Source organism: Rhagoletis pomonella, unplaced genomic scaffold, assembly GCF_013731165.1.
Source record: "Rhagoletis pomonella isolate Grant_MI unplaced genomic scaffold, Rhpom_1.0 Rhpom_scaffold_00005, whole genome shotgun sequence".
NCBI classification, from domain to species: domain Eukaryota; kingdom Metazoa; phylum Arthropoda; class Insecta; order Diptera; family Tephritidae; genus Rhagoletis; species Rhagoletis pomonella.
This window is the reverse complement of record NW_023458559.1, coordinates 68,087,802-68,098,712: the sequence shown is the minus strand read 5'-3', so window position 1 is coordinate 68,098,712 and position 10,911 is coordinate 68,087,802. Positions and strand designations below refer to the sequence as shown.

Sequence of the window (10,911 nt, the reverse complement as noted above, 5' to 3'; positions counted from 1 at the left end):
AGAGCTAATCTTCTGCGTTCGCTCTGTCTTCTGAAGGACCAGAATAAGGTCTTCGGGCAAGCTTTCCCATCCTAAATCTAACGGAATCGGAAGACCCACGGAATTTACTGAACTGCACCTGGTGGAACTGACGGGATGGGAGGTTCCCTAACTTTATTCTTTCTTTTTGCAGGGAATATACCAACTACCGTTTAAATTTGATATGAGCAATATTATAATGGTCATCTCACTTTTCTAAAAAGACAGTTGCTAGTAAAAAAAGTTAGAAGGTGAGTTGAGCTCAGGAGTTAACTATTACTTTACTGGTTCAGAACTAGTGGATTTCACTGCTTGGTGATATTTGCTGTGATATGTGTTTCTCAGTGTGTGTGCGATTAATTGCGCCTGAAAGCACGCTATTGTTGGTTATCGGGTTCAATGTAGAAACCAGCAAATAACTTGCGCGTATTCACTAATCAGAGTAGACCCGGATTAGTCTACAATGGATACAGGCGGGAATTAATTAGTCTCAACCAATTCCATACGGAGAAAAATGGAAATTAATTTCTGGGTACTTCACCTACATACCTCTAACGATTCAATGATATGAACGCACTTAAGCAACGAAATTTCAATGGGCATTAAAGGCAGATTTTCGCTGCTTTCTATTTCGAATCTCAGTGGTCAAAATTTTTTATCTTTTTATGTGTCTAATATCATTTGAAACCGATTCAGGTACAAAGGTGTAAAATTATTAATTCATTCTATATATAAACAAAATTAACAGAGTACCCGATGTCGTTCGGGATGATCAAATAGCTGATTAAAAATTTCACGCCTATAGTATGTGTGAAACTAATTTATATAAGCCTTACTATAAGCGTCTATCACAGCTGTCTTTGCAACAAATTTCAAAGTCATGTGGCTTATGGTTCCAAAGTTACGGTTCTCCGAATGTTCCACGTCAATGGGTTTGTGCCACGTCCCCTTCTAAACACTCATCCCCTACTTTTGTAATGCGCCTTGATGTCGTAACACAAAGGGGAGGGACCTACTGTTTTACGCCGGCAACGAACTGTGACCGCTATTATAAAAACTTGTATTTTTATTTTTATTTCTTTTTATGTTTTCTTGAACTGGTCTTGAACCCAGGGCCTGCGTAGTGGTAGCGCGCACTGCTAACCACTACACCACAGTCGAATCTAATTAAATTTTACATGAGCTGGTGACAACCTTCCTTAAAACTTAGCATAAAATCTTCTCCTCAACGGGACGAATCGTTTGATATCCGTATTTTGATATTTTATTTATCTTGTGTTTAATTTAATTAAATTCCAGGGAGCCAGGAACCGAAAATAACAGTTATTTTTATTTTTGATGTTAAAAAAGTCCGTATTGTAAGTATTGTCGTTCCTCTGATCACAGGACCTCCTGGACAAAGATTCCGGATTCCTTCAACTTTTCGAACTTTTTGGAAAAAAATCCAATAATGACTGAAAAATTCGAGCTTCTAGTAATAACTGTTGAACTTGGCCAAATATTCTTTAAGTCCGAAATAAAAGTCCTTTCGTAATAATAAACAAATCGCCTATCCGAATTAAACAAACTTGGTATCAACTGAAAAAACTATACATAAATAGGTGGCAACCTTCACTTAGATATTTCTGTTTGACAGCTATACAGGCCTCTTCCATTGATACCAAATTGTTTGATTTGGATAAGCAGTTTGTTTATCCAGTTATTACTGGACTAAACAATTAAAAGTCCGTGTTAACCGATTATTTTATTTCAAATAAAATAAAAGTCCAATGATAACTTTTTTCTAGGGACTTTTATTATACAAGTTACAAAAGTCCGGGTCCCTGAATGAAACTCCTCCTTCCCAAGACGAGCCGCCTGATAACCGTATTTCCATAGAACTCGTGTATGTTTGAATTTAATTCAACTTTTCAAACAGGTGGCAACCTTCTTCAAAACACACAAAGCAGAACGAGCAGGTATTGAAAATGTCCTTTTAATTAATTTTATTTTTTTAGTTAATAGAGTAAGAAGACGAATTTCGAGGATGTGGTAGATTAGTCCTTAACATATATATATATATATTTTTTTCAAAAAAGGTATTATACAATTTCAAGTATACACTAAACGTGATTAATTTATAAATTATTAAAAATCATTTCGGTGTGCCTTGATAGGCCATAATATCTCTCACTTGTTTTCACGGGTATTGTTCCATAGTACTCCTAACTACTTCCGCACAAACGACGCTTTTTCGCCTCGAACTCATAAATGACATTATGAACGGGAATCGCTAGCACTCCTGCAGCTACAACGCCATAAGAATTCGCTTGAGCCACCATACCAATCGCATATTGGCGACGATGAAATTTAGTTCTTCGTTATTCGTTAGGTTTTTCAACATTCCTTTAGATGGCGGAATATATGTATGTATGTACATAACATAGATACGTATGTATATAACTAGATGTAAGCCAAGTCCTTGTAGCATTACTTACTTATTGAAACTGTTGCTAGTGAAACTGTTATAAAACTGAACACCATTAGACCAACAGCCAGACCGATGCGCGTGCTGTTAAATGTCAACGAAAAATTATGCGAATTATTTTCAAATTGTATCAACTTACTGCACCCAAAATGGCATAAATGGCGCCAGCAATTTCACTAGAAATGATGGAGTAATATCAGCTAACAGCACCGCACAGTTAGACAATTTATTGCAATTGCGTCGTTCGCATGTACATGGTCCTAGAAACAACACATTTGCCATTTTAAGTTCTCTGAAAAGATATCATGTGCCGCGGTTAACATCACCACATAACCATAGTTGTTGCATAAGCCGAGTATCCAATAGACCGTAAGGTCACGCCGTAGACCCCTATCCTTATCCTGGTTCAGATGCTGCGTCGGCCATGCGATTAAAGGAGAAATCATTATATTACCTTCAAAAATTGCTCGCTATTGTAATCCGGCATCTAAAGAAATACTAAAGCGCGGATTTTATGCAGGAAAGTATGTATCTATAAACTTTAATTGAATTTCGATAAAGGTTTATAGGGGGTGGTCTCAAAAGTACCCGGTGTAACCTAGAGATGGCGATGGTTATTGAAAAAATATCACTGTGTTAAAAAGTACACAATCTATAAAGCATATGTTTCAAGTTTGAAGATGCCACGTTGTTGAGTATATGCTTGGCAGCCGTCAAAAACGAACTAATGACCTGGCAAGGAAAGGCATCCTTGAGACGTTATCACCGGGTATAAAGCAGCTGGGGATACCTCGGCCCTCTTGTACGCTCATCGAGTGTTGGGCTTAAACTAAGACATGCGCAACTATATGATCTTTCTGGCCTGGGTAGGACCGGGGGCAGTCAAAGCCTATGCTTACAAAGCCTCAGGTCTCGCTTTTGGTGGGTGTTCCGCTCGGCCATTGTGGGATTGATATTCACGCGATAAGTTTGGGAACCTTCCTGTATCAGCTATTAAAAGGATGATGAGGTGGAATAATCTCAAGACTTTCGATTAGACGGACCAGCCTTCGCGGGGCTATGGTGTAAACATTTTGGCTCGCACTTCCTGACTATCCCCGAGGAGCTCTCAGGCATTGAATTTACCAGCATTCGTAGTTACGTGCTCGATTTGCGGCGTTTCGCCGACTAAATTAATGGTCTCTTTTCAGCACTATAACTTATCTAAACCTAATCTAGATTCGCTTGCGAATTCCCGCGGCTTTAGACCAAACAAATTTCAGAAAATAAACAATACATATTTAATCGTTAGATTATGGTTTTGCCCCCTTTTGGTCAGAAAACATTCTTTACAAACGGCTACTGCTTAAAAATTTTAAGTGATACATATTTCTGCCCTTAGCTCGAAAAAGTCAGATCTGAATAATTTACTTCCAGGTTAAAATCTCTCATGAGCCAATTAATCAACAACTTAACATCTCAGAGCTACAGTTCTCACATTAGTGTGTAGGTGCAAACATACCTACTTACATACTTGCTTATCAGCAAAGCTCTCACTTCTAAGCTTTTAAGCCGCAAAATTGGCGCTTAGCATTAAAATACGATCAATAGAGCAATCAGTCGTAGTCGAGTAGCCAGTGATATCAAGTGTATACTATACGCCTAAGGGGCTAATGACCTGAAACCAATAGAAACAAAGTTAAAAATAAATTAAAACAAATAGGAATATATTTTTAATATATTTTCTAATCAAAGCTGTCCAGAGTAAGCTGGGGTACTGATAATATTATAAATGTACTTATGTACATATTAAACTAAATCTCGAATAAGTACAGTACGAATACGTCACCGCGGTTTGTTATGCTTTGGCTTACATTGAAATACCTGCTCGGTTACGCGCTAATCAGCTTTGATGTAATAATCAATAATCATCTAGTGGCTGCTGATGCCACAGTGGAGCAAGATAGCGAGAAACCGCATATAATTTTCATACTAGCTGATGATTTGGTAAGTAATTTAGTGACAGGTAAATATAAATAGGTTTGAAAGGAGTGTCAACGGAGGGTACTTGTAGTGTTTAAGCACACCGGACAAAGTTGCAGCCAACATCAAATTGAAGCATCATCATTTAACAGCATTTTTTCGTGCGACGACTATGTCAGCTTTTGTGTCTTGAAAACTCGATTCGCGGGAAGCATCGGTATTTTGCTTACATCGGCAGAAAAGTGCAGCAGGAAGTTATCGGCTGGTGTGCGAGGCTTACCGAGAGCATGCTCCATAAATTTCTACCCATCAGTACTGGTTTCGACGTTTCAAAAGACACGACATCAACGTTTGTAAACGCCGAATTGGAGGCAAATTTGGACGAAGACACGTGCCAAACCTTGTGTGGCAATATTAGAGCTCAGTCAACAAGGCATTTCATTGCGATTGCAAGCCATTGTTGCCTCAAGCATACAAACGAATAGATAACGAGCGGCGTGTCGCTGTTTCCCAAATGCTTGCTCGAGGTCGTTTTTTAACGAAAAATTTATTCGTTGCCACAATCCAAGGCGCCAGAAGGCATATCGATGCCAAAGCCAAATATTCAATGTCAGCAAGGTAATGTTCTGCATTTGGTGAAACCAAAGGAAGTACGGTGTCATGATCTTCTGAAAGGTGGTCAGTCGATCGACAACATATGATGCATTTGAAGCAGATGTGAATCACCGATCTTTTACCACGACAATGCTCGGGCGTACGCACACGTTGTCAAAACTTATTTCGAAGGTACCGGATAGGAAGTCATAACCCACCCGCCTTACAACCCAGACTTTGTACCATCAGACTACCATTTGTTGCGGTCGATGCAGAATTCCCTTACGGTTCTTTGTCTCCAAAAACGAGCAGGTTTATTGATGCGGAATCCATGCATTGGCAGAGATCTGCTCAAGTACAGAAAAGCGGACAGGTTTTGGAAAAGAACTGAGGGTTGCAGACTTGCAAAGATTATGGGCTGGTTTCTTCGTCTCAACTTAACTTTGTTTAGACAATTTTTTGGACTTAGTCATGGATAAGCTGAATAAAATGTAGGCTAACTTTTGACTTAAGTCCAAAAAATGTCTAAACTAAGTTAAGTTGAGTTGGAGAAACCAGCCCTATGTGTAGTTCATACGACAAGAAACATTTCTATCTTCAAGATGAACAGACTTAAGACTTCTTATGGGATTGAAAACAGGGCATTATTTGCTATCAGCACATGCGTTTAAATTAGGTCTTATAGAAGACAAAAAGTGTTGGAAGTGTAGCTACCACGAAAAAACTGTGGAGCTAATTACCAAAGGAACGGCGATATTCTTTAACATTGTGTTAAAGCACTGTTTCATGGGTCGTAAACGTGTCTGGCAACGCTACGGGTGTTCTGTTTGTCTATGCGAGACTTGTTAAGGTCAGCCAGCATAACCTAACCTAACTTACTTGTATACCCAATATGTATGCCGTAGAAATCAACAGCCTAAGTAGTATTAAATAGATTTGTAGCTACGCAGTTTTAAGCATGCTTTTCTATATTATTTTACACATTCTAGGGCTTCGATGACATTAGCTTTCACGGCTCGCAGGAATTTCTCACACCCAATATCGATGCGCTCGGATATCATGGTAAAATATTGGAACATCTGTATGCGCCAGCTATCTGTACACCATCGCGTGGAGCGTTCATGACTGGCCGGTATCCGATACACACAGGTCTGGAGTGATTTTGCGGAAACAATTCTAAATCCACTCTCACAAGCTTGTTTTTATACACAGGTACACAACATTTTGTTATTAGCAACGAAGAACCATGGGGATTGCCGACAAATATTACTATGTTACCAGAAATCTTTCAAAAAGCTGGCTACTCCACTAATTTGGTGGGTAAGTGGCATTTGGGTTTCGCAAAACGTGAATTCACGCCCACTCATAGAGGTTTCGATTATCACTATGGCTATTGGGGTGGCTTTGTAGACTACTATCAGCGACGCAGTCTCATGCCGGTAGGTTGCCATTATAGAGAGAATACTGTATAGAGAGTCTCAGAGTTATTAATAAGCTCACCTTCTGTCTCAGGTACCCGGCTACTCTATGGGCTATGATTTTCGTCGCAATATGGAGCTGGAATGTGCAGAACGTGGCACATATGCAACGGAACTTTTCACGCGTGAAGCTGAGCGTATAATACTGGCGAATAATAATACAAAGCCGCTTTTGCTCATTTTGAGTCATTTGGCAGTGCATACGGGTAATTCGGATGATCCCTTGCAGGCGCCAGAGGAAGAAATTGCAAAATTTCAATACATCAAGGATCCTAACAGGCGTACTTATGCGGGTGAGTAGATGCAATGAATGACGTTAGCATAACGCTGTAAACTAGGCTGTGTGAAGTTGACACCTCATAATTAGAACTTTAGAACGAACTGTATCAGGTTCGTTTGCCCCAGGTTAGCACAAACTTTTCTTTCGTTCGCTCAACCTTTGTTCAAAATTTTTAACAAATTTGTTCTTAGTACTAAAAGGTTTCTATGGTGAAGAAACTTTATTTATGCCAATGCAACGACATAAATAATATTTAGTATCGAAAACAACAGCGATAAATCTATCTATCAATATATCGACAAATGTATAGAAAATGGTATCGACAAATTTTGTAAATTTAACGAAAAAACCGTTGAAAAATTTACGTAAATAGAACAATTTTAAAAATAAATACATCGACGATTTCGATATATGTGCGTACATATACCGATAACGATAAATACATACATACATATTTTGGTGTATGTATATACTAAGTATACCTATTTCCTTTCACAATCCACAGCCATGGTCTCACGCCTGGATCAAAGCGTAGGACGTATTATAAACACGCTCGAAAAGGCCAATATGCTCAAAAACTCCATAGTGATATTCCACTCTGATAACGGTGGACCTTCGGTTGGACTGTTTGCCAACTCTGCTTCCAACTTTCCATTGAGAGGGGTACAAAAATTTTCTTTCCCAACCCAAGTACACTAACCATTACTAAAATACCTTTCCTTGCATCTTTTCACAGCAAAAAAACACTCCGTGGGAGGGTGGCGTGCGTGTAGCTGGCGCCATTTGGAGTCCTCTCATGCGTGAACGTGCCTCACTCTTTCATCCAACAATGTACATTGGGGATTGGTTACCCACGCTAGCTGCTGCTGCCAACATACCATTGAATCGCTCTGCGCTGCGCTTCGATGGCATCAATTTATGGCCAGCGCTTAGTGGCGATTCCTCTAATCACAGTCAACCGAAAAAAAATCGTGAAATAGTGCACTTTCTTGATGATATATGGCACGTGGTCGCTTTCCAGCAAGGCGATTGGAAATATGTGAAAGGTACCACTTCAGCGGGACGCCTCGATAATCTGCTCACCTATCGCGAACTCGCCGACACTGATCCACGTAGTTTAGACTACTTCGCGGCAGTGGAAAATTCAACAACCTCGCAAGTATTGCGTAAATATGACGAATCACAGCTGCAGCGCGAGCAGGTAGAGCAGCTACGTAATGAGGCTACAATACGCTGCGGCACGGGCGTGCAACGTAGCTGTAATGCACTTCTTGAGGAGTGTCTCTACAATGTGGCTGTGGATCCGTGTGAACGGAATAATTTAGCTACCTCGCGTGAGTATAGCGATGTGCTGGCACGCATGCGCAGACGTGTACGGCAGCATAGACGCACCGCTTGGCCACCGGGCAACCAGAAGGGGTATTTCGAGTATAGCCCCTCGCATCATCGCTGCGCTTGGACGAATTTCTTGGAGGAATCTGCCAGTGAAGGTGAGTAGACGTGGTACAGGGAGGGAATATTAAATATGTAAATTTCTATTACATTTATTAAAATTTCAGAATCTTTCGATTGTGGCCTTTATGGAATGCCGTGTGAATTAGATAGTTAAAATAAAATTGCATATGGATTATCCGAATATACTTAACTGTCATCGAAATAAAGTTTTCAAGGGACTTCGAGTTTCTAGAGTACGAGTAATGCAAAAATGTAATGTGTTTGTGTTGTTGTTTGTTTGATTACCTTCACATTGCCTAAGTTAAATGAACATAAATGAAGGTGAAAAACTCGGACCCACAGAACGAAAAGCTACACTGAAAATGGCAAAACGACAACACAGGTTTGTCTCCAAACCAAACAAGGGATTACGGATATTCGGTCCAAAATAAAACAAACAAAATTATTGTTTAAAATATTTTCAAAACCCACGCGACAGTATAATAAAAAAATTAAAGCACCCGATGAACTCTAATTGATGCGGAGCGATCAAATTTCGCCACGCCCATGGTCACTCGACAAAGCAGAGAGTCGGTTTCGTGCTCAATAAAAAGTAGTAAAGAACAGAATGTGGGATTCTGAAACCGGAAAGATCCTTTAAAACCTAAGAAGAGTTTCTAATGCAGAATTATTTCGATAGTGGAGTTGAAATGAATTGAGCGCTTTAAGCGATCTCCAAATATTTTTTGATTTCAAACTAAAAAAATAGGGGAATACTTTTTTCGATATGGAACAATCCTAGTGGGTGAGAGCATTACAATTCCGACTTTACTTTTTTTTGGACCACCCTAATGTACATATACAACATTTTTTTCCCGAAATCCGCAACGCTTGGGAGAAATGCATTTTCATAGAAAATATTGTATTTTATACTCATACAACCTCAGCTGTTAGTTGCGCAGCATGGAAATATATACTAGCAATTTTCGGACCACTGAAACTCTATTCAGGATTAAATAAATTACCCAAAAATATGGGAGCAAAAATAGAACCTCCAATGCTCACTTTCATGCGAATCAAAAAATTTTAAATTTTTTATGCACCTGTAAAGAATAATTTACACTGAAGATATTCCCCCAAAACTGGAAAATATCCTTGAAACTTTTACAGGCTTTTCCGATTTTTTTTCGAGTTTTGCAGTTTATTGCCTTTCAGGAAGCCTTAATATTCTCGAATCATATGAAAAACGAAAGCAAGCCTGGCTCCCAGTATAGTCGGGTCTGCGTAACCGGAACGTCACAGACTTATATATGGCCAAGGGCTGTCACTTAAGCATCATTCCCAAAAAATAATATCAACAACATCAGGAATAATGCCTTGCACAATATGGTATTATAAGCATTTTTCGCAAGTAGAACATAAATGTTAGACCTTTGTAACTTATATGTGATCTTGTGAACACTGTTCCTTCCTTTTTCCTTTTTCACGTCTGTATACTTAACTTTATACGGCAGTTGCGATACCGAGAATACATAGAATATCTCTCGTACGTCTTTACAGCAAAAAAAAATTAAATATAGCGACGAAATATTGATATAAAACAAGAAGTGTTGGTTTTTTACCCAGACCAATTTTTTAAAAGAGAATAACATTTTTTTTGTTTATTTTTTTTAGACTCAAAAGCCCATAGGGAGTAACAACAGTACCAGAAGTGACTGCGAATTACCACTACTTGTTGAAAGTTTAAATATTTTTACATACACGGTCTCAAGAAATCTCAAAAGACCAAAATGGCAAATTCGGTTAACCCTCTAAGGCCATAAGTTTATAAAAAATCAAAACTGGAATTCTAAATTGTGACCCATCCAGAGCTAAGTAATCTAATTCGGATGTAGGAAAAATTAATTTGTGTAAAAAAATAACTTTCTAATAGAGTTCATTTTTTTCAACTAGAAACACATTTTTTCGCCAATTTTTCTTTGTACAAATTTTTTTATGAAACTCATTATTTATGCCTCGAATTCTTAATTTTTTCCAAAACAAGTTTTTCTAATTTTTTTCCATAAAGGAATCCTTTTTTGATCTAAAATAATTTATTCCAAAATAGAAAATATTCTTTCTTATGTATGGTAAATATTTCAAAATTTTGGTAGATTTTATTTTTCTAAACAATATTTTACTTACATAATATTTTTCTTAAAATGTTTTCCCTAAAAACTACACCCTCTTCTGGTATTTTCGTCCCAAATATTTTTTTTTTACTTTTGATTGCAAAAAATAATTATTCTTGGAAGAAATAATTTTTATGGAATTTTTCTTTCAAAAAAAGCCTTTGTGCCTTATGATAACTTCTTTTCTTCTTCTATTTTTGCTATATTAGTTTTTCGTAAAAAACGATTTTTTGCTCAAAATAAAATTTCTAAAACACAATCTTTCCAAAGAAATTCAAACTTTCAAAAAAGAAATGTTTTTATGATAAATTTTTCTAATTTTGTTAAAAATATATATTCTTTCTAATAAAAATATAAAGAAAAAATAATACTACCAAAGCCCAAAAATATATAAACCAAAATCCGATCAGCTATACATAAAAATTGCCAGTTGAACTAATATGTTGTTCGTGTTCTTTTTTGGATATTTTCCAATTTCAGAAAGAATCGTTCGTTACTCGCCTGCAA

General features: G+C 37.8%; 1 protein-coding gene across 1 annotated transcript; it reads left to right on the top strand.

Annotated features, from left to right (window-relative positions):
- The first annotated feature begins 4,072 nt into the window (after positions 1-4,072).
- On the top strand, positions 4,073-8,494 carry LOC118739442 (arylsulfatase B). Its single transcript, XM_036470763.1, has 7 exons — positions 4,073-4,471; positions 6,031-6,190; positions 6,254-6,480; positions 6,554-6,812; positions 7,305-7,462; positions 7,536-8,289; positions 8,359-8,494. The coding sequence occupies exons 1-7, from the start codon at positions 4,325-4,327 to the stop codon at positions 8,406-8,408; spliced, it is 1,755 nt and encodes a 584-aa protein (XP_036326656.1). The 5' UTR covers positions 4,073-4,324; the 3' UTR covers positions 8,409-8,494.
- Positions 8,495-10,911: the final 2,417 nt, after the last annotated feature.

Coding starts and splice junctions, on each gene's coding strand:
- LOC118739442 (XM_036470763.1), top strand. CDS start 4,325: ATGCTTTGGCTTACATTGAAATACCTGCTCGGTTACGCGCTAATCAGC. Junction 6,813..7,304: donor TAACAGGCGTACTTATGCGG/GTGAGTAGATGC, acceptor CACAATCCACAG/CCATGGTCTCACGCCTGGAT. Junction 7,463..7,535: donor CCAACTTTCCATTGAGAGGG/GTACAAAAATTT, acceptor ATCTTTTCACAG/CAAAAAAACACTCCGTGGGA.